At 44.2% G+C, this 23,822-nt stretch overlaps 1 protein-coding gene across 2 annotated transcripts; it reads right to left on the bottom strand.

Annotated features, from left to right (window-relative positions):
* Nucleotides 1–219: 219 nt before the first annotated feature.
* On the bottom strand, nt 220–22,643 carry Sqle (squalene epoxidase). Of its 2 annotated transcripts, none has more exons than XM_004661344.2 (11): nt 21,620–22,643; nt 20,163–20,415; nt 12,259–12,439; nt 11,509–11,605; nt 9,882–9,995; nt 9,621–9,792; nt 5,924–6,019; nt 3,893–4,035; nt 3,309–3,405; nt 1,549–1,636; nt 220–730 (listed from the first exon to the last, which is right to left on the bottom strand). In XM_004661344.2, the coding sequence occupies exons 1-11, from the start codon at nt 21,905–21,907 to the stop codon at nt 538–540; spliced, it is 1,722 nt and encodes a 573-aa protein (XP_004661401.1). In that variant the 5' UTR covers nt 21,908–22,643; the 3' UTR covers nt 220–537. The 2 variants fall into 2 exon arrangements, with proteins under 2 accessions (XP_004661401.1, XP_044999500.1); XM_045143565.1 differs by lacking the exon at nt 21,620–22,643 and adding an exon at nt 21,245–21,413.
* Between the last annotated feature and the right edge of the window lie 1,179 nt (nt 22,644–23,822).

The raw sequence follows: 23,822 nt of genomic DNA, 5'->3' as shown, positions 1-23,822 counted from the left end.
GCTGTATTTTATTCAGTTTTTATTTGGGGATTTATGTTGGGGGTTTCCTGATAAGCTAGAATAAGACTCCAAAAATTCAGACAAGAATTTTATCAGGTTGTCCCACTAAGCACAAAGAAAACATGGTCAAGACACGAAGTGAGAGGAAGACAACAGACTTCCCTCCAATGCTCCACCCCTGGCTGTTTTCTCCATCCCAAGAAACCAGACACAAAGGCATGAGTTCACTCTTCGTTTTATTTTTGTATCCCAGTGGATCACCCAAAATACTGAAATCAAACAAAAAATCTGCTCTTCCTCAGTGTTAGCACTAATTTATAGAACAATCATTTCTCTTAAATATCTAGCTTATTTTACCCTTCATTTTAAATTGAAAATTAAGGCATATATTTACATGCTTATGCACAAAAAACACCGACAAAACAAGCCATCCCAACCTTGGTCCATGAGGTTCATAGTAGATACTGTGCTGTATACATTCTCTTCACAAGTCTCGTGGGAGAGACTTGGTAAGTTCCAAGTGTTTCCCCTTTAAATTTAATGAACCAGATACTTCATTTCTGAATAAATCAGAGGGAATATTACAGAACATGCTTTATACAATACAGCACCACTACTGAAAAGGGCTCGGGGTTTTGTAATCCACGGTTCTGATTTAAAGCAAAAATATGTGGCGTAGATTGCAACAGCAAAGAAATGTCGAATTAAAACTAGAGGGTGAGGAGACAATCTGTAACAGAAAAAGAAAACACTGGTAAGACCCAGAAAGTAACAATCACTTCTAAAAGTTCTAATGTGTCATCTATAAAGCTTAACACAAATTCTACATTTTAAAAGACTACAATGTAGTTTATGGCAAGAATAAAAAATACAAGAAACTACTTAAACAACTTCAGAGCAGCCAGTAACTCATCATTCTTGCTCATCATTGAGTAGTTTTCTTTCCCTATAAGTTACTTCTGAGCTGCAGCTAAAATACTTGATAGCATGGCCTGTTGGAGTTGGGGCCTTTCAAAAAATGTAACATTGCCAGGCGTGGTGGCGCACACCTTTAATCCCAGCACTGAGGAGGCAGAGGTAGGAGGATCCCCGTGAATTCAAGGCCACCCTGAGACTCCATAGTGAATTCCAGGTCGGCCTGGGCTAGAGTGAGACCCTACCTCAAAAAAACAATAATAATAATAATAATAATGTGACATTGACCTTCTGATGAAAAACAAAAAATGACTCAATTTCACTATGCGTCCCAAGAGCAGAGCCACATATTCAGTCAGGTTCTAAATTCAGATTTCTCAACTATTTACAGCTCCCAGGGACCAGGCCATATGGAGAAACCACAGGTGAAACCGAGCTTCAAATGTAATTAAAGGTGGTGGCCTCCGTCGTCCTCCACTGGTAGTCAGAGAGAAAACAACCGGCTGTCGCCTTGTTTCCTCCACTTGGGAGCACTTCTGACTAGGATACGAATGAATAAAATGACAAAATGTGCAAGGAATAAATATTTGCATACACAAGTATGGGTTTCCTCTGTGCCACGAAACAACTTACATGGAAAGCAGCCCCACGGGACCAGCAACACATTCTCCACCAAGTTTGAAGTAAAGAAAACAGGCTTTTCTTAACTCGTGCAAGGAATCTAAAATAAAATTTAAAAATTATTCAAAATATTCACACATTTATCTCATGTATATCAAAAAATGAAGTATTAGGGGGCTGGAGAGATGGCGTAGCGGTTAAGCGCTTGCCTGTGAAGCCTATGGACCCCGGTTTGAGGCTCGGTTCCCCAGGTCCCACGTTAGCCAGATGCACAAGGGGGCGCACGCGTCTGGAGTTCGTTTGCAGAGGCTGGAAGCCCTGGCGCGCCCATTCTCTCTCTTTCCCTCTACCTGTCTTTCTCTCTGTGTCTGTCGCTCTCAAATAAATAAATAAAATTAACAAAAAAAAAAATTAAAAAAAAAATGAAGTATTAAAATACTAAACTTGACATAATTTTTAAACACCTAGTCCTAGAACTTCAACAGGATTTCTTTTGAATTCCAAAAGTAACATTATAAATAGTTACTATAAATAAACTTGTTTCTCTTGGTACATAATTGCAAGCACCTAGGTCTTAGAAGTTAGGAGCTGTTTAAAAGTTATGATTGGGGCTGGAGAGATGTCTTAGCGGTTAAGTGCTTGCCTGTGAAGCCTAAGGACCCCGGTTCGAGGCTCGGTTCCCCAGGTCCCACGTTAGCCAGATGCACAAGGGGCGCATGCGTCTGGAGTTCGTTTGCAGAGGCTGGAAGCCCTGGCGTGCCCATTCTCTCTCTCTCCCTCTACCTGTCTTTCTCTCTGTGTCTGTCTCTCTCAAATAAATAAATAAATATTTTTTTAAAAAATTATGATTGTATTGTTAATTTGTTAAAAGATGCAAAATATTTTCTAAACTTTATTATGAATAACACAACTCTTAAAAACTAAATTCTCAGTGTGTCTAGGATGCTCAACCTTACCTCTAAGCAGTAAATTATCAAGGATAGTAATAACAGTGCTTTTATCTCCATAGCTTCTTAATACATTTCAGAGTAATTTATAAAGCCTTCAGAACACAGCATAACAACCTTTTTAAGTTTTCTATTTCCAAGGAGAGAGAACGAAAATGGACATGCTAGTTAGGACTTCTAGATGCTATAAACTCCAGATACATGTGCCACTTTGTGCATCTGGCTTCACTTGGGTACTAGGGAATCAAACCTGGGTTGTTAGACTTTGCAGGCAAGTGTCTTAACGGCTGAGCCATCTCTCCAGCCCCCCAGTCACTTTTAACAGCTTAGAATCAATGTTCTTTTTGGGGGGATATGCCTAGATTTCTCTTTATAACAGATTTCAAAACAAAGAATACATACAACTTTTGTTCCAACAAAGTTCTTTCCTCCCGTAATCTTTCAATAACTTTGTTAGTCTTTTCTAGTAGATTGAGTTTTATAATATGGAAATCCCAGAGCTTAGAAGAAACTCAAAGCTTAGGTTTTTTTTCTCTACTCATTTGCCCAAACAGCCATTTTTACCTCCATTCCAACTTAGCAAGAGGAACTATTTGATGATTTTAACAAGACTTGATGGAGGCAGAGCCAGGAGAATCAAACCTCAGGCTACTGCCCGACCTTATCCGTATTCTGGCAGGTTGTCTGCACTGGACAACACCTGTCTCAGAGAAGGTGAAGCAGACACCTCCACGTTGTCCTCCGACTTCCACACATGCATATGGCATACACATCTGCCTGCACGCACATACCATGCACAGAATTGTTTTTTAAATCTATACTTACCATCTGGGGCAGAAAATAATTCATAAAGAGCTTGAGCCAGCACATTAACAACAAAGGAATGAGTCCCTTTTCTTGACCAATAGAATGTTTTTTTTGCCTAAAATTGAAGTGAAAGTAAAATAAAATAATAAAAAATCACATATAGTAAAGGGGAATAAAAGCATGAAATAATGTATGATCTCAAACTGAAAAGGACTCTGCTCAGATGCCATGCTCCTCTCTCTATGTATTGTTCCAGTTTTTGTAAATTGTGTTACCCAAGCGAGCACCCAAGGACTATCTGCAAGTAAAACTGCCCCGCTGTCACTTACCAGTAATAATAATAATAAAAAAATAATAAAAATTCCTTTTTCAGAGCAGAGTTTTAGGACTCTGAAGCTAAGCTGACAACAACTCTAAGCACAGCAGCCATGAACTTGAGATGAAAACAGACATTTATATGTTCTGTAAGATCGCCAGTCAGGATTCTGGCCCGTCAGGCCTGAACAAGACCAAGAACCACTGTGAAGCAGAGACTCCCATGCACCAGAGCCCTGAGAAAGGCCTGACTGGCATTTCTGTCAAGGAATAACCTAACATCTTACCTGGAGAATAGCAGCATCATCATAAAGGTCAGGAATACCCTTGAACAGTTTACGCCATATTTTTATATCTTTTAAAGCAACAGTCATTCCTCCACCAGTAAGAGGATGCCTCAAATTATATGCATCTCCCAAAAGAAGAACACCTATGAAGAGAGATGATGAAGACTATGAAATTTTAGGGCAACTCCTTAAGGCACACACACACACATAGTGTTTGTATCGACTTTGCCTTGGCTTCATTCATTCTTGCAATACAATTTCCTCACATGGTTGATAGCTTATTACACATGTGGTCCTACAGCAAGCTGCAATCTACATTCAGGAACCAGGGTGCATATACCGAGCATTCCTGTTTAGAACTCTCTTCAGTCTGTGTTCAAGAACCAGGGTGTATATAACCAAGTATTCCTGTTTAGACCTCTCTTCAAACTTCTTAGTTCCTATTTCCAAGTGTTGCCTACTTCATTTCCTTCCTGATGTCCCAGGATGTCCTAAAGTGAAGTCACCAGCTCTCCCCACACGTCCTTGAGTCTTGGCTATTTTACTATTCCTATGTCAGCAAATCATTGGCAAAACTACCTCAGCCTTAAAAAAAAAAAAAAAAAAAAAAACTACCCAAGCTGAAACCTGGAATCTATCAAAGGGTCTCTCTTACTACAATATCCAACTCATCACTGAGTTTCACACATTCTCCATCCTAGCTATTACCCAAATCCATTCCAGTTTACAAGCCTAGCTCCATCCTTACATCATTATTCGTGTGAATTAACAGCCTTACTATGTTTTATTCTTCACTTTCCTTCCACTGCATTTACTGTTACCTGAATTTTGACAAAAGTGAGAGTTCAGTGGAGTGACAAATAGTCAGCCCAACAAATGGCACTGGGATATCTAAATAGCCACAGACAAGAAAAAATCCTGTTATGGTTAATTCTGTTGTTTTTGAGGTAGGATCTCACTCTAGCCCAGGCTGACCTGGAACTCACTCTGTAGTCCCAGGTTGGCCTCAAACAGCAATCCTCCTACTTCTGCCTCCACAGGGAGGCTTTGTCTAAGGAAGCTCTGGGAGAAAAGACAACTTCCTCCCACCTGGCTGCTGGGGCTATTTGATGCCTTCCAGCGTGGACTGAAGACCAGCTGCTGTGCATGCAGGAAGCCTCCAGGTCTTCAGTGCTGGGTTAGGACTGCTGAGGCATCCAGCCTCGTGGACTGAGCAGACTCTCGGAGGGCCTGCAGATTGCTATTGTTGCACTGACATAAACTAATCCAATAAATTCCCTTTTTATTCATTCTATCAGTTCTGTTCCTCTAGAGAACCCTGACTAATACATCTACTAAGAAACACCAGGCATAGCCAGGCGTGGTGGCACATGCCTTTAATCCCAGCACTCGGGAGGCAGAGGTAGGAGGATTGCCGTGAGTTCGAGGCCACCCTGAGATTCCATAGTGAATTCCAGGTCAGCCTGGGCTAGAGTGAGACCCTACCTCGAAAAAAAAAAAGAAAAGGAAAAGAAATACCAGGCGTGGTGGTGCACGCCTTTAATCTCAGCACTCAGGAGGCAAAGGGAAGAGGATCACTGTGAGTTCAAGGCCAGCCTGGGAAAACAGAGCGTGTTCCAGGCCAGCCTGGGCTAGAATGAAACCCTACCTTTAAAACACTTTCTAAGATCAACACAGAGAAAAATCAACTCCTACCAAATCAGAGATCCAGAGGCCCCCAACACCTCATCACTGAAGCAGACCAAAAATGAAGCCAACATGGCTCAGGGAAGTTTTGCGGAAGAGGGGTCAGAAAGAATGTCAGAGCCACATGTTGGATCAGGATATGCAGACATTTATCCTACCCATAACTGTGGGCTGATTGCAGAATGCACGACCCATATACCTCAACAAGGAGGGACCAAGAGGAGGGGGTAGGTCACAGATGAGCCTAATAATGGTACCAAATTGACTGTATTCGCTGAGTACAAAGCTAACTAATAATTAAAAAAAAAAAAACTTTTTAAGAATAAAATAAGTAAAATAAAATACCTCGTTTGTTCACAGGGGAAGGAGGAAGGAAGCTTGCAGGCATGACCCTCATGCGAGAATTCTGAGAGGCTTCCAGGAAGGCTTCTTTCAAGTGATCTGCAATCAGTCCGATGCACCCAAATGCCTTTTAATATTTCCATTTCAAATCATCCTATTTCCTTATCAAGTATAAATACATACCATATGGTTTGTCTCCTGTGAGTGTCACACACATCCTTAACCAAGAAGCACCCACTTTATTAATAAGTTTACATTAACCACCTAGTTATTCATATTAAGGAGTGACTAAGAAATTTGAAAGAAAATGAAGATAGATGGATGGATAGACAGATGAGAGAGAATACACACACTGAATGGAACACAGAAATTAGAGGAAGAATAAGGCAAACTAAAATGAAAGGAAAAGACCCCCCACCTGGTCAAATGTTAACTGGTATCTATCATGGCTTCATTTGATAATAAACATGTTCTAGTACAGTTACATGACATACACTACTCACTAACAAACAGCAGGGGGGGTGCAATCAGATTTAGAGGCACAAACCACTTAGTTATACATCTCTGAGCTTCAGTTTACCAATAAAATGAAATGAATTAGCTTATCCCAGAGATAATTTCCAACTTCCATAAGAAATGAACTAATGGAACTGGGGAGAAGGTTCAGTGGGTAAAGAGTTTGCCTCTTAGGAATGAAACCTGAGTTCAGATCCCCATCACCCACATTAAAGCTGAACATGGTGGCACACATCTGCAATCCCAGCTCTTAGAACACAGAACAAGAGGATCGCTGGGGTTTGCTAACTAGCTAGTCTAGCAAAATCACTGAGCTCTAGGCTCAGGGAGGTCTACCATCTCAAAAAAAGTAGAGAATGATTAAGGACGACCTTGACCTCTGGCCTCCACACATGTGTACCTGCACACGCGCCCACACACAGAAACATACATACACTAACATACCCATGTGAGCTGGAGAGATGGCTTAGCAATTAAGGTGCTTGCCTACAAAGCCAAAGGATCCAGGTTCAGTTCCCCAGGATCCACATAAGGCAGACGCACAAAGTGGTGCATACATCTGGAGTTCATTTGCAATGGCTGGAGGCCCTGGTGCACCCATTCTCATTCTCTCAAATAAAATTAACAAAGAAAAAAAAAACACAACATGTGCAAAAAAAATATGAAATGTTCAACAATTCCTAATACAGAAATGGAGAAACAGAATGCTCATGTTGAAAATGTTCAATTGACAGTTTATATAGTGGTAGAATCTTAGTATGGGCTATGGGCTAGAGTGAGACCCTACCTTGAAAAACCAAAAAAAAAAAAAAAAAAAAAAAAAAAGTCAGTAATAATTTCTCATTTTCCTAAATATGCATAGCTAATTCTAGCTAAAAATTTCAAAGGTGGCTTAATGGGGCAAAAAATTATTAGAATATTTTCATAAGCATATATTGAAAATGTCACTAAAATCTAGGTTTGCATAGAGGAAAATGCCAGTGTCAGGAGTGGAATACCTCCCAGCAAACTAGAGGTCAGGGACACCCCTGGGGCCCCAAAGCATGCAGCCACTGGCAGTTCCCTTAGCTGTCCTCCAGAACTAGACGGCAAGATTCCACAGCTGAAGACTGCACAGGCCTCAGCTAAGGATGCCGAGAAGCTAGAGCTGAGCTGGGAGCCGCCTCCCCGCCCAGCGGAGCAAGTCCTCGACAGTCTTAACCAGCAGTGGGCCCTGCAAGCCACACAACCAACCAGCAAGGCAAGATGTGCAACAGTGGCATGACTTGTGGGGGTGACCAACTGCTCTCTGACTGTATTTGAGGCCAGTTCATGACAGGTACTAAAAACAAAATGTAAAGCCTATAGCTGGGAAGTTCATGGGCCCTAGGGAGTAAGCTAATACTGCTTTTTGACTAAATGTGTATAGCATGCCAATCGAGTTGTCCTCTTAAATATTTACATTTATGCCCCAAAATTATTAGGAGGTAATAGGTGCTGCCCTTACCTATGGCCTGAGAAGCTTCTTTTCTCAAATGGCAATCAGTACTTGGAACACTCAAAACTCATCAAAGCGAGGCTGGGGAAATGGCTCGGCAGTAAAGGCGGTTGTTTGCAAAGCCTGCAGAACACTGTTCAATTCCCCAGCACCCACATATAAAGCCAAATACACGAAGTAATGTATGTGTCTGGAGTTCACTGAATTATGATTCAATTATTTTTTGGCATATATACATATATATGTGTATACATATTTTGTTTTGTCTTGGTTAAACTTGGATACCTTGTGTTTTCATTTTCAGGATTTTTTTAATTTACTTAAGAGTGTGTATGGGGCTGGAGAGATGGCTTAGTGGTTAAGCGCTTGCCTGTGAAGCCTAAGGACTCCAGTTCAAGGCTCGATTCCCCAGGACCCACGTTAGCCAGATGCACAAGGGGATGCACACATCTGGAGTTTGTTTGCAGTGGCTGGGGGCCCTGGCGCGCCCTTTCTCTCTCCCCACCCCCCCCTCTCTGTGTCTCTCTCTGCCTCTTTCTCTCTCTGTCACTCTCAAATAAATAAAAATAAAACAACAACAAAAAAAAGTGTGTATGTGCACCCCAGGACCTCTTGCCACTGCACAAAAGCTCCAGACATGTGTGCCACTTTGTGCATGTGGCTTTATATGGGTACTGGGGAACCAAACCTAAACTGGTAGGATTTAAAAGCAAAGGCGTCTAACCACTGAGCCATCTCCCCGGCCCTCTATAGACATATTCTTACATGTACACGTGCATGTGTTGCAGATTATGCATTGCACATGCACGTGGAGGCCAGAAACTGATGTCGGGTGCCCTCTTCAATCACTGTCCACCCTGTTTTTTCAGACAGGGTCTCTCACTGAACCTGAAACTCAGTTTGGCCAGACTAGCCAGCCAGCTGGCCCCCAGGGATTCTCCTGTCTCCACCTACACATCACTGGTACTACCGCTGGTGCCACCATTGCTGACTAGGGGCAGGAACACAGGTCCTCATGCTTACACAGCAAGCAGCCTACCCTCTCCTCAACCTTGCTTCCATTAGTGACCAAGACAAAAATACACTGACATGATCTTTTTGTGACCTTCTGTTAAGTTGATTTGTTTTCTTCCTTTGCTTGAAACAGGATCTTATATAGCCCCAACTGGCCTTGAGCTAGCTAAACAGCTGAGGACTTTGAATGCCTCATCCTCCGGTTTCCACCTAGCAAGTGCTGGGGTTACAGGCAAGGGCCGCCACTCCCAGGTTTATGTGGTGCTGGGATCAAATGCAGGGCTTCATGCAGGCTAAGCAAGCCCTCAGCTAACAAAGGCACATCTTCAGCCTGCTTCTTTCACTTATTTTGTCTTTAAGGTAGAGTATCACTCTAGCCCAGACTCACCAGGCCCTCACTCTGTAGTCCCAGGCTGGCCCTGAACTCACAGCGATCCTCCTACCTCTGCCTCTCAAGCGCTGGAATTAAAGACATATGCCACCATACCGGCTTTTGTTTTTACTTCTTTGAACAAGTTTTAATTGACCAGCTCCAGTTGATCTGGCTGTATGTATGTGTTTCACTTGCAATTTTTTTTTTTTTTTTTTTTACCTCCAGCTTATTTTGAAGTTTTACAGAGAAATGGAAAAAGGCTTTGGTAAGACTGGATTTTGGACTATAGACTACAACTCGAGTAAACTCCTGTTTCTTACCAGGTATCTGTGGGTAAATTTGCTCAGCCATGTATTCCCTTAAATTCCTCGGCATTTCTCCACGAATATCAACTAGCACTCGTGTTTCGTCGTCTGAAATCTGGTAGATGAGAACTGGACTTGGATTCAGTAAAACAAGTTCAGCAAAATTGGCCTTAAACTGTGGTGCATCCTAAAAAAAATAATGATAAAATAAAAGACTTTAGTGATTTTCAATCTTCACATTGCTTTTATTTTTCGAGAATTACACTCACACAGTACCTTCATAAGGAAGCCAACAAAATGAGATGAGACAGAAACTTTGTTGGAAACCAGGTTTTTCCGGAACTTGGAGAAAAGCCCATCTGCAACAATAGTCAATGGGGCATGGAGTTCCTATAACACAGATGAGAAAATCTCAGCTCAATGGTTAGAAACACAACACGATGCCCATTCTCAAAAAAAAAAAAAAAAGTGCAGGAACAGATTCAAAGGTAACATTGGAGAGGATAGTTAAAACATTCCGTGGACTCAAGAGAATGAATGACCATTAGAAACATTTCCTGAGTCCCTAGAGGTCATCTCCAGTTGCAGCATTACCATCAAAACCATTAGGAATGAATCTCCACCATAAAAGAGCCAGTGCAAGTATAAGTCAAGCATGGGCCACGGGAGACTGAAGCTCATTATAAACTTCATGAGGTAGCCAGATTCATTCTAGAATTTTCTAATTCCTATACTTTCTAGCTCATAACTTACTAATCAGTGGCTAGGATGTAGCAGGATTCTCGGACAGAATGGCTCCGTGTATGTGTACTGCTAACCTCACAACCTCTGAGAATACAGTTTCTAAGGCGTGGCCACAGGGAACTGCACAGAAGGCCCTTTGGCCCTTCCTCTTTCCTGTACCAATATGAGCAGATGCCAGAAATCACTTTACTTTTACTTTCCTTCCTATTTCTGCCTATAACAATGTACATAGAGTAACAATACTGCGCTGCACACTGTAAAAGAGGGTAAAACTATGCCACAGGTATTTGACCACAATAAAAGTTTAAATAGCCGGGCCCATGTGCATGCCCCTAATCCCAGCACTCAGGAAGCAGAGGTAGGAGGTTCACCTTGAGTTCGAGGACAGCCTGAGACTACATGGTGAATTACAGGTCAGCCTGGACTAGAATGAAACCCTACCTCCAAAAACCAAAAAAAAAAAAAGTTTAAGTAAACCAGGCATGGTGGCTCAGGCCACCAATCCCAGCACTTAGCAAGCTAAGCCAGGGAACTTAACATGAGTTCGTAGCCAGCTAGGTTACAGAGTGAGTTTCAAGTCATCCTAGGCTAGAATGAGATCTTGCTTCAAAAATAAAAAATAAATGAGCCAGGTGGTGGTGGCCCATGGCTTTAATCCTAGCACTAGGGAGACAAGCGGGGGGATTGCTGTGTGCTCCAGGCCATCCTGAGGCTACACAGTGAATTCCGGGTCAGCCAGAGCTAGAGTGAGACCCTACCTCAAAAAAAACAACAAAGAATGTTCAAGTAAATAAATAAGGTTGAACCATTACAACAGTCTTCTGATTTTTCCTTTTGGAGTTAATCTGTTCTTTTGATCCTAATTATTTGTCTTTATGTTGGATCTCTTTTCCTTCCTCCATCACCTTACAGGTTCTCTGCTGATGTAGAGTTCTCATTTCAGTGTTTAATCCTATTAACTACTTGGCTTGGTTTGTAAAGTTTGTGATATTCTGAGATGCTGCTCTAAAGTGCACTGTGTTACAATATGCATCCCACCATGTTTGCAAGGGGTTTACAGAGCACTCAGCCATTTTGGTCGTGATAAACTCATGAACCTACCTTTTTAAAAAGGAAGGAAAAATATCTCTTGGGAAAGGTACCGTTTCCTAACCCTCACCTTGCTATCTCCAGTCTCTTTATCCTTGTACTGCACGCCCATCACAGCGTCCTCCTCCTCCAACAACTGCAGCACAACGCCTTCAATGACCTTCACACTGAAGAACAGACAGGAGAGAGTTCTGTTTGCATTAGGTATGATGCAGTCTTTACTCTTTACTTTAGTTTACCCATAGTACCTATGCCTATGCATGTGCATGAGTGTTTGGAAAAAAGTCTAGAATGTCTAGCAAAAACCATCATTAGCAAGTTTTCAAATTATGTGGTTTTTACTGTGTAATTTATTCTGTGTGTGCACACACACACACACATAATGTAATGATTTGGAAGCAGTAAGGTTTTAATCTTTATTTAAAACAAAGACAGAGAAACCTTATATTCAAACATATATTCACACAAAAAAGGGCAGAACAAACTACAGTTCATCCAAACTAAATAATTACAAGTCAGAAAGATCGTAGTGGTTTTTTGTTTTCTTTTGTTTTTGTTTTTGTTTTTCGAGGTAAGGTCTCACTCTAGCCCAGGCTGACCTGGAATTCACTATGTAGTCTCAGGGTGGCCTGGAACTCACAGTAATCCTCCTACTCTGCCTCCCAAGTGCTGGGATTAAAGGCAGGCACCACCACGATTGGCTTTGCTCTTCTAACTTACGGTTTCCTTTAATAGACCCAAAATATTCATGAACATTTAGAAAAGCTCACAAGCATAAAAGGTCACGTTAGACATTATAGATCTGAAGCTACAGTCTTACTTGGGTTCTGCCATAGCTGCTTTCCGGAGACTCATGATGAATTTTCCATGGTGGAAAGCAACTCCAGTCTGCACTTCGTTCTTTTCTGACACAGGGTAAGGAATCTGAACTTCCGACTTGCTGTCATTATCATGAACAATGTAGCCATGTATACGATGGGCATTAAAACCTTCTACTGTATCTGCAAAGTAATTCAGTTTAAAATAATCTTATTACTATGCCCAGAGCTATTATTCAAAGCATCAAGAAACACAGGCATTGGGAATAAGGTTCTATCTTTAAAGCTGGAACCATTTGGAGAACAATTAATGTGACTATTTTAGCAATTTTCACATGCCTTTGATCCCAGCACCTAGGAGGCCCCTCCCATGTGCAGCTGATACTGACCGGGTGGGAGGATGAAAGGCAACGCTTCCCTCCCTATATTCCAAAAGAGAAGAGAATAGAATTGTGGAGAATATAAAATTAGGAAGGATAATAAAAGATAAAGGCTAGAGAGATGGCATAGCAGTTAAGGTGCTTGCCTTCAAAGCCTAAGGACCCATGTTCAACTCCTTGGATCCCACATAAGCAGTTGCTCAATGTGACGCCAGTGCACAATGTCCACAAGATGGTGCACACATTTGGAGTTTGACTGCAGTGGCTTGAGGCCCTGGCATGCCAATTCATCCTCTCAAAATATATATATACATACAAACAATAAATAAAAGATAAACAAAGCCAAGATGGGGTTAGAAGACTATAGGGAGTATATATTCAGACTTATCTATGTGCTTTCCCTGAACCCCGACATCTAGTCCCCAGGGTTAAGGGATTAGTAAATAACAGACCTTGTTCTTCCCTGAGCTGGGGCAGAGGGACAATATGACTTTAAAAATTAACATTAATTTTTTAAGTTTACAGGTTTTATTTCTTATAGACAGAACTTAAAAAGAAAGAAGACAGAATAACTCAGGCCCAAGAGGCATGAGCAGGGTTTCCAGAAATGCAGAAGCCCAAATCTTTCTTTGGGGGGGTGCAGGGGGTTCGAGGTAGGGTCTCACTCTAGCCCAAGCTGACCTGGAATTCACTATGTAGTCTCAGGCTGACCTTGAACTCACGGTGATCCTCCTACCTCTGCCTCCCAAGTGCTGGGATTAAAGGCGTGCGCCACCACACCCGGCTGGAAGCCCAAATCTTAAAAGAAAGAAAGAGGAAAGTACGGAGAGCCCCTACCCAGAAGAAGGAAGAGTAAAGCCCACCTAGATACTCAGACTGGAGCCTTTTCTACGTTCTGGGTGGGTGCTGAATTTATTAGCCTGACAGGTTTCATAGGGGCTTCTTGGGAATCTCAATCTTCCATGAAGACAGAGTAACTTTTAATAAATCAAAAAGAACCATCAGGGCTGGAGAGATGGCTTAGCAGTTAGGGCGTTTGCCTATAAAGCCTGAAGACCTAGATTCAATTCCCCAGGACCCACACAAAGATGCCAAGGGGGCGCATGCATCTGGAGTTCATTTGTAGTGGCTGGGGCTCTTGCACACCCATTCTCTCTCTCTCTCAATCTGCCCCACCAAAATAAAATAAAATAAATGAACCATAAGCAACTAAACATTCCTTTTCCAAGTCTGCCAGCCTGAGTTTGATTCCCCAGTGCCCATGTAAGCCAAATACACAATGTGGCACATGTGTCTAGAGTTCATTTGCAGCAAGAAGTCCTGGTGTGTCCATTCTCTCCCTTTACCTCTCTCATATATACACACACATAAATTGATAAAAACATTTAAAATACCATTTTAAAGTGCCAATCAGAAATTAAGAAACTTAAAAATACTAACTAACACAGTGCTTTATGAAAAACACTCGTATTTATATATAAAATTTACTCACTAAAAACAAGAAAAACATTTTTTCTTGAGGTAGGGTCTCTATCCCAAGCTGACTTGAAACTCACTATGTAGTCTCAGACTGACCTCAAACTCACAGTGAGCCTCCTACCTCTGCCTCCCAAGTGCTGGGATTAAAGATATAAACTACCACACTCAGCTAATTTTTCTTAATTATGACCTTTACTCTAAGATCACATCACATGTTGGTCATATTCCATCAGGATATACTCTTATATCCCCTCTCCCCATCTTGTGCTGTTATCACAGAATACTCAATGTTGGATAATACTCAATATTGGGTCATTTATAAAGAACAGAAATTTATTTCCAATTGTTCTGGAAGCTGGGAAGTCCAGGACCAAGGGGACATCTGGCCAAGGCCCTCTTGCGGCATCAACAGATGGTTAGGGCATGAGCACACAGCCTCAAGTCCTTTATAAGAGTCATTAATTCCCTGGTAAAGTGAAGTCTCTGTGACCTAAATACCTCCCACTGGGTACAACCTCTCAGTGTGGCTACACTGGGGATTACATTTCCAACACACTAACTTTGGAAGACACAGCCAAAGCACGGAAAGTTAGCAGGGGAGCATTCACCATGGGATCAGGAGAGTATTAGGAAAGACAACAGAGCTCCTCGCCATCCCTCCTGCCATGTAAGGACACAGCAAGAAAACGGAGGGCCTTTGCCAGGAGCCCCGCCACACTGGCACCCTGATCTCGGACTCCCCAGCTTGCGGAACCAGGAGAAGCGCACGCCGTTCAGATACTCGCTTTACAGTGCCGCTCTAGCGGCCCCACGTGACGAGAGACAAAGCAGGGAAAATGCACGTTATCCAGGCTATTTCCGTACGGCTTGAAAACCTGACTCTAAATTATATGCCAAAAAAAAAGAGAGGGCTGGAGAAGTAGCTTAGCAGTTGAGGTGCTTGCCTGCAAAACCCAAAGACCTAGGTTCAATTCCCTAGTACCTATATAAAGCCAGATGCACTAGATGACACAGGCATTTGGAGTTTGTTTGCAGCGGCTAGAAGCCCAGGTGTGCCCATATTCTCTCTCTCTCTCTCTCTCTCTTTCTCTCTCCCTCCCTCCCTCCCTCCCTCCCCCGTTCTCTCTGATAAATAAATAAACAAAATATTAAAAACAACAAAGAGTCTAACAAATGAAGTTGAGCAGAGGAGTGGATACTAGATAAGACTTACTATTGAGATAAAGACTATAAATGATAATGTATTAATTATAAGTTATGGATACTAACTGCAAGCCATTAGGCAATGAGTTCACTAACTGAAGTCTGCTCTCCAGGAGGGATCAGTCAGTCCACACTGCATTAGGAAGCCCTATCTCCAAAATAACTATTCCAAGTGCTTCTGTCATACAGATTTCATCAGATTGAGGGAAGTTAACAGCATAGTTTAGGTTTAAAGGACTCTTAGCAGTGATAGTAAGGGTATACTATCTAAAATACTAAATATCTAAAATACTCTGCTCACTTTGCATAGAAGAATCCACTGAGACTTGAAGCACAAGTAGGGAGATGTCCACTGAGACTAGATCATACAAGATTCAGAATCCAGTCATTAGCTTGAGATCATTTCTGCTTGACTGATACTCTCACAAAAGGTTAATAAAATCCTGCCTCTACATGTTGTCACGTGTACTTTAAGTAAGTACAAGGTGGTCATCAGAGAACCCAAGAGGACACAGAACCTCTCTTCTCTGTGAAGCCCTCTCTTCTTTTTGCTTGGTTCTACACCCCAGTCTTGCTACTTTTCTTTCCCACTTCCCTACATCCCAGCCCCCTGCTTTGAATCCCACTTGCATCAATGATCTCTATACACGAATGCTCCCGGGCGCAGCTTGGTAATCTAACCTCACGGAAGGACTGACTCCTCTCTTTCTCTCATACCTAACACCTGATTCATTGGGCATTTCTACTGGCTCTTCCTGCAAGATGCATTTCCAGAATGTGGCAATTTCCTCCACCTCTACGCCCCAACTCTACCCTGCGCCATCAATTCTGATTGTGCAATTACTTCCAGGGACCTGTTTCTGCCCTTACCATTTTTTGGAATTTTTATTTTTTCTGTACACTTGGGGCTTTTTAAAAATAACTTAAGAGTTTGGGGAGATGGTTCAGTGGTTAAGAGTGCTTGCTACTTAAGTATGAGGGGCCCTCCAGCCTGGGATCTTCTACTCCCCAGAACCTATACAGAAAGCTGGGCATGGCCACACACGTCTGTAACCCTAGTCTGCAGGGCAGTGGGGAACCCCTGAGGCTCAATGACAGACAATGGCTCTCAGCTGAGGGAGAGACCTAATCTCAAGGAAAAAAGAAGTGCATCCAAGGATCTCCTCTGGCCTCTGCATGCATGTGCACAGGGTACACATCTGTACACAGTTAAACCACACATGCCCACATGCATGCAAAAAATAATAAAGAAGCTGGGCGTGGCGGCGCACGCCCTTCATTCCAGGACTTAGGAGGCAGAGGTAGAATTGCCGTTGAGTTCAAGGCCACCCTGTGATTCAATAGTGAATTCCAGGTCAGCCTGAGCTACAATGAGACCTTACCTCAAAAAACCAAAACATAAATAAATAAATAATAATAAATAAATATTTTTAGGAATGGAGAGATGGCTCAGTTGTTAAAGGTGCTTGCTTACAGAGCTTGACAGCTTGGGATCTGTGGGGATTTGATTCAGGTGTCCCCCATAAACTTAAATAGTCTAAATGCTTGGTTGCTTCAGCTGGTGGCAATTTGGGAATTAATGCCTCCTGGAGGCAGTGTATTGTTGGGGGTGGGCTTAAGGATGTTACAGCCAGCTTCCCCTTGCCAGTGTTTGGCACACTCTCCTGCTGCTGTTGTCCACCTGATGTTGGCCAGGGGGTGATGTCCACCCTCTGCTCATGCCATCGTTTTCTCCTGCCATCATGAAGCTTCCCTTTGAGTCTGTAAGCCAAAAAAGAATAGAAGCTTTCCTCCCACAAGCTGCTCCTGGTCAGGTGTTTTCTGCCAGTAATGTGAAGCCGACTGTAACAGGTTCCATTGCCCAGTACCCATGAAATGCCAGATGCACAAAGGAGCACGTTTCCGGACATTGTATGCAGTGCCAGGAGGCCCTGGCATACCCGTACCCATTCTCTCTCTGTCTGCCTCTTTCTCTTTGTCTCTCTCTCTCAAATAAATACCTTTTTACATATTTTAGTCATACTTTTAAAAGTTGAGATTTAATAACTTTCCTTTTTTATGGTGTTATGTATATGGGTGGTATATGTAGCATGTGTGTGAAGGTGTTCATGTACATGTGCACATCCATGTGGAGGCCAGAGGTGGAAGTCAGATGTCCTCCTCAGTCACTCTCCAGCTTTTTCAGACAGTCTTTCACTGAACTTAAGAGTTCACCACCTAGGCTAGCCTGGTACATATGGTAGTGTTCAAACACACTCCTCCACTATCCTCATGTCCCTACCTCATTACTGTCCAATTGCTATTTCCTGCCACTAACAAAGTTCTTCAAATTTTAAGTCTCCAAATCATTCCAGTGCAGGTTTTCCTGTCAATATCAACACCTATCAGATCCAGTGGTGCTGTTTCTATGCTCACCTAACCTTTCTTTAGCCAGGAAGGCATGGCTGGACTCTTCTTTCCACATATCCACACTTTCCTACTCGCACGTTTTCTTTATTGGATGAAGTGACATCAAACAATTCGGCTTTCTCCACCACTCTCCATGCCCGTCTTAGTATCTTCTGCATGCTCCTCTGTTTTGTGTTTTTTATTTTGCAAGCAGAGATATAGAAAGAAGCAGAGAGAGCAGATGGGTGCACCAGAGCCTCCAGCCGCTGCAAATGAACTCCAGATGCAAGCACCACTGAGCACGTGGCTTTACATGGCTACTGGGGAATCAAACCCGGGTCATCGGGCTTTGCAGGCAAGTGCCCTAACCACTGAGCCATCTCTCCAGCCCCCTATACAATACTTAAATATCAGCGTGACCCAACACTCAATATGTTGTTTTTGTTCTCCTTCCACGCTCTCTCCTTAAATTGTCTCAATATACCTACCGGAAACATGATGACAAATTCCCAAATGAGTAACTCTGGCTCATGCAAACTACCCCTGACTTCTAGACGCATCTGACATCTCCACTTGAATATCTCAACAAGTTCCCCAAATCTCTCCCATACCTATTCCTTTTCAAGTTGTCTTACGGCAAATGGTACAACCATCTACCAGATGCTTAAGCCAAAAACCCAGGAATCACTTTGTACAACAAGATTTGGGGATGCAGAGATGGTTCAATGGTTAAAGGTACATACTTGCAAAACCTGCCAGCCCAGGTTCTATTCCCCAGTACCCACACTAGATGCACAAAGTGGCTCATGTATCTGGAATTTGTTTGCAGTGGCAAGAGGCCGTGGTATGCCCACGCATTCTCATTCTCTCTCTCCCTCTTCCCCCCCCTCCACTTATAAATAAAATTGAAAATTTAAAAAAAAAAAGCTCCTGTTATCTCACGTCAATCACTTAGTACACCATGACATTTCCGTCTCAATTTTATCAGCTATCCACTTCTCTTACATCCTCTGCTACCACAGCAGTCAACAGCAGGGATTGGGGAAGAGTTAAGAGCACATGAGAACCTGAGGTCAATCCCCGCCACCCACATAAAAAGCTGGGTATAGCCACGCACCCCTGTTAACTCCAGAACTGTAGGGACAGAGATAGGAGGATCACTGGTCAGCCAGTTCAACCAAACCACAGCGTGAGCTTTGGGTTCAGTGAGAGACTCGGCCTCAAGGAAGCAAGCAGAAAAGCGACATAGGACAACTGACACCGTCCTCTGGCCACCACACATGAGCACACAGAGTCTGTGTGTCTGCACTGCTCATACACTCTCTTCTTTCCACATAGTCCACTACCTCCTACTTATGTGGGTCTCCTTTTCAGTTCCTTAAACACAGCAAGTACAAACAGCACCTATCAAGTAAGGTTATAGGTTTGTTTGGGGTTTTTTTTTTGGTTTTTAGAAGCAGGGTCTCCCGGGCTGGAGGAATGGCTTAGCAGTTAAGGTATTTGACTGCAAAGCCAAAGGACCAAGGTTCAAGTCCCCAGGACCCACATTAGTCAGATGCACAAGGGTGCACACGCGTCTGGAGTTCGTTTGCAGTGGCTGGAGGCCCTGGCACACCCTTTCTCTCTCTCCCTCTCTGTGTCAAATAAATAAACAAAGCAAAAACAAAAAATTAAAAAAAAAAAAAAGAAGTAGGGTCTCACTCTAGCCCAGGCTGACCTGGAATTTGCTATGTAGTCTCAGGCTGTCCTTCAACTCACAGCAATATTCCTACCTCTGCCTCCCAAGTGCCGGGAATAAAGGCATGCACCACCATGCCAAGCAAGTTATATCATTTTTTTAAATATTTACTTATTTAGCAGAGAGAAAGATAGAAAGAGGAAGGCAGAAAGAGGGTGACTATGGGCACACCGGAGCCTCCTGCCACTGTAAATGAACTCCAAACTCATGCACCACTTTGTGCATCTGGTTTTTTTATGTGGGTACTGGGGAACCTGGGCTGTCAGACTTTGCCAACAAGTGCCTTTAACCGCTGAGCCATCTCTCCAGCCCGGGTTAATGCTCCTTAACTAAAAGATTCAAGGTAATAACACTATACAATACACATACATAATACACACCCCATCAAACATAGTTCCTTTCACTGTATTTTGTATTTTCATTTGAGGAGCTTTATGAATCTTAATTTTGACCATTACCTGTTTTTAGATATTCATTACACTTCATGTAGTCTACTTCATATCATCTCACACAACGAAATGCTTATTTTCTCCTTTGCTCTCATGTTCATGCAACTTTTTTAGTAAATGCATAGCAAATTTTATGAATGGAAATAGAATGGAAAAAGGAAGGAAATACAAGGAAGAAACAAAACAAAGTAGCTTTTCACTAGTCACAGACTAGCTACAGTTAAGAGGGCTTACACACATACTCTCCCAAAAAATATCAGTGAACATACCTCCGAGACCAAGTTCTTTAAGAGCACAATAACCACCTGGCTGCAGGAGTTCTCCAACTATTCGGTCAGGCTCTTTTAAATCTCTCTCAATGACTGTCACCCTTCTGCCATCTCTGGCAAGCACTGTTGCCAAAGCAGAGCCAAGTACTCCAGCTCCCACGATGATCACTTCCGGATCATTCAGAGAAGATGTGGACACAGAGGTGGCAGCTTCTGTTGAGGTCATTTCTGAAATACTGATTCCTTTTCTGCTCTGTGGAACAAAACAGGCAATTAGGCCTTGTCTTCCTTTCCTATTACTGCAACCCACAGTGTCCAAGCCACTGAACACTTAGCGCTATTCAAAAGGCTCCTAACAGGCTACACGACCTTTAAACTAATAGCAATAACTAGCATTTACTAGATGGCTGGGACTAGGCACTCTGAAAACATGAAGTCATTTAATTCCCTAGCTACCAGCAACGCTGCCGCCATCGCCATCTAAAACTTATTTCTTACAGAAATATGCAAAATCTCACAGCCAGAAGAGCAAAAGTTCTAAACCAAGTCCCTCTCTTGTATGAACCCTGCTGTCAGTACTGTGGTCAAAACCAAAGGAGGCAGATCCAGAGCTCTGATTGCTTCGAGGTCACTCAACCTAACGTCAAGTCACCACTCATCCATACCTTGCTGGTTCCTGCTGTGATTGTCCTGCTTTCCCTGTGTACAACTCAATCCATTCTTTGTAGAGCAACCCAAATGGTCCTTTTCTTTTTTTAAGTTTTAAAACACAAGCAAGCATTTCTACTCTCACACTTAAAATCTCTCTGGTGCTTTTGGGTAAAAGTCCAAATACCTATGACCATTCCCCTCTCATCCACTACGGCTTCCTCCATTCCCAGACAGGAGATCCTAACTTCATCATGGGAAGTGAGACCATCTGACTTTGGTGGGCCTCACTGCATTCATTTCTTCATTGGCCCAGTGATGGAAGAGGAAGGCTTTTTGCCCAAAACTGTAAATTACTGACCATTTTTACTACTTTTCAACTGTCCTGTCACCTTTCCCAGTCAGCTGTCACTTTTTATTAGGAGCGGACTTACCTGTAAGTGCAGCACATTTAATTTTCTTCCCAGGTACAGATACACTCCTTACCCAAGGATTTACACAAAACCTCTTTCACCAGGGAGAGCGATTCTGTCCTTCAAATGAAATTCTAACGTTTCCTAATCAAATCAATATCCAATCCCCACCTGAGGATCCAGCAACACGAAATGAAACAAATGTTTTCAATATTTCCTAATAGGAAGGATGTAGCCAGGGCACAGTCCAGAGCTTTAAAACTTTCAACTGGAGTGCCTAAAACTGCCTCTTTTTTTTCTTTTTTAATCCTTTAAAGAAGACTTAAACTTAGGTGATCCCAATTCTAATTTTAAAAATAAGACTTCCTCCATTTGCCCCATTTGAGATCAGCCTACCCTCCTGGACTCCAGCTTCTCTTTCTTTTCTGACCCAGAGGGTGACTTGGCCCAGAAGAAGCCAATAAGAGGCAAGGCTGAGAGAATCTCCGAGAAGGCAGCGAACTGGGAGCCGCTCTGCTGGCGCCCGAGGAGGCCCCCGTTCCGGTGGCGGCAGCGGTAGGAGAGCACCAGGCCCAGGGACAGGAACACGACCACGCACAGCAGGAGCTCCTTGTTGGCCAGCGTGAAGTCCCCGCATTTCTTATAAAAATAGGTGAACGTGGCAATGCCAAGGAAGGTCCACATGGTTCCAAAGCTTCTTTGGTGGCACTAGTCAAGGGTAAAATTCTTTTTTTTGTTTGTTTTCTCTTTTCCCCACAGTAGGTTTAGATGCCTCAAAATGTGGTAGCCAAAGACTTTTGCACAGGGCAAGTCACACTGGATAGATGAGTTCAATTTTGAGAACCACTGAAAGTTAGTACAAAAGCAGTATTTAAAACCTTCTCCAGCCGCAGCGGATGGGACCCTCATTCGGGAGCCGACATGTCTCCCCCGCCCCTCTCTCTCCCTTCAAAGCGGGGCTCGGGCAGGCAGGTGATGCTGGAGATGCTTCCAAGCAGCCGCAGGTGTTCCTTCCGGAGACGCGGGCACTGTGCAGAGCAGGACGGCGGGCGGCGCAGGGACCTCACTCCCCGCCCGGACCAGCCAGGTCCCTGCGGGGCCCACGCCGGAGCGGTCCCTCTAACAAAAGAGACGGCCTGGGATTCCGGGGGGCCGGGCAGCGAGCGCAGCCACCGCCTCGGCCCTTCCCTGCGAACTCGGGCGTGCTTCCCCAGCGGATCCGGACGGGGAGGAGGTCTGAGCCGCCCTCAGACAGCCGCCGGGATGCCCCACGGCCTCCTCTCCAGCATCCCTAGTCCACGGCGGCGGCCCCGACCGGCGCGGAGTTTCCCCCGTAACCAGAGTAACCGCCCCGCGCGTCCTTATGCTCACTGCCCGGCCCGCGCGCGCGCCCCAGCCTCCCGGGGCAGCCCAAGCCGGGGCCAGGACCCGAGGGGCGTGGTTTAGCCAATAGTCCCGCCCTACGCTCAGGGCCCCGCCTCCCACGCCGCTTCCAACCAATGAGTGCGCGCACCGCGCGGTAGGCCGAGATGGCGCTATGGCGCGTTTGACCAATCGCAGGCGGCGCAATGCGCGCGGCGACTCCCCGACAGGCGCTAGGGCGATGTTGCGTGGTGTAAGGCGGGGGCGTGGGGTGGGCTCCCGGCCGGGTGGGCGGATGGGGCGGTTCCCGCTATCTCTACTCCGGGGACCTCTCCCGCGTCCGGAATGTAGCTCCACTCGGGCACCCCCGAGGTCCTACCTGGGACCGGGCGGAGCTAGGCCTGAAGGCCAGCCTGCGTCACTTCGGAATGTCTGGGCTCACACCCGAGTGATGCCACCCTCCCGAGTCTAGATCGCTCCTGTTGGGGGGGGGAAGAGCCAGGGGTGCGCGGCAGACGTGCGGGTCAGGCGAACGCAAAGAGGGCACCGGGCAGGTGCCAGGCTAACAACACTCCTGAGCCGGGCCGCAGCAGCCGGGCTCTCGGGGACTGGGGGGCGCGTGCAGCGAAGTCAAATGAATGAACTTAATAAATGAATGAATGAATAAGATGGTTCCGGGTGTAAAGGAAGATCCGCCTCCAACCAGCCCGAGGACTTTTGACGCGGCAAGTCACAAGTCAACCATTCCAAAGTGGGCAGTTTGCCCGAAATCCATGGTCTCTGGCAATCCTTCCCAGGAGCATACTTTGCAGGGTTTAAGGAAATGCAGCCACTTTTCACCCTGTGTATTTTATCTGCTAATAAAATATCTGTGAGGGGCTGGAGAGCTGGCTCAGCGAGTAAGGCGCTTGCCTGCAAAGCCTAACGACTCGGGCTCAATTCGCCAGTACCCACGTAAAGCCAGATGCACAAAGTGGCTCGTGAGTCTGGAGTCCATTGAAGAAGCTACAGGTTGGCGCCCTCGCCTGCGCTGGCTCCCTCGCTCTCCCTCCCCCCTCCTTGCAAATAAGTCATATATAATATATAAACTTGTAAAAATACTCACTGGTGTCCCGGGTGCCCTAAGTTCCCCAAGAGACAACGGGTGGGCAGCAATCTGTTGACATGGACCTCTTGACCCAACTTTCAGGAGATATTACCGGGATTGTAAGCAGGACAAGCAGTCCAAGGAACAAAA

Source organism: Jaculus jaculus, chromosome 2, assembly GCF_020740685.1.
Source record: "Jaculus jaculus isolate mJacJac1 chromosome 2, mJacJac1.mat.Y.cur, whole genome shotgun sequence".
NCBI lineage: Eukaryota > Metazoa > Chordata > Mammalia > Rodentia > Dipodidae > Jaculus > Jaculus jaculus.
This window is presented reverse-complemented; position numbering and strand designations above follow the sequence as displayed.

Coding starts and splice junctions, on each gene's coding strand:
- Sqle (XM_004661344.2), bottom strand. CDS start 21,907: ATGTGGACCTTCCTTGGCATTGCCACGTTCACCTATTTTTATAAGAAA. Junction 9,996..11,508: donor AAGAGACTGGAGATAGCAAG/GTGAGGGTTAGG, acceptor TCTGTGTTATAG/GAACTCCATGCCCCATTGAC. Junction 6,020..9,620: donor AATTTACCCACAGATACCTG/GTAAGAAACAGG, acceptor GACTGATTGCAG/ATCACTTGAAAGAAGCCTTC.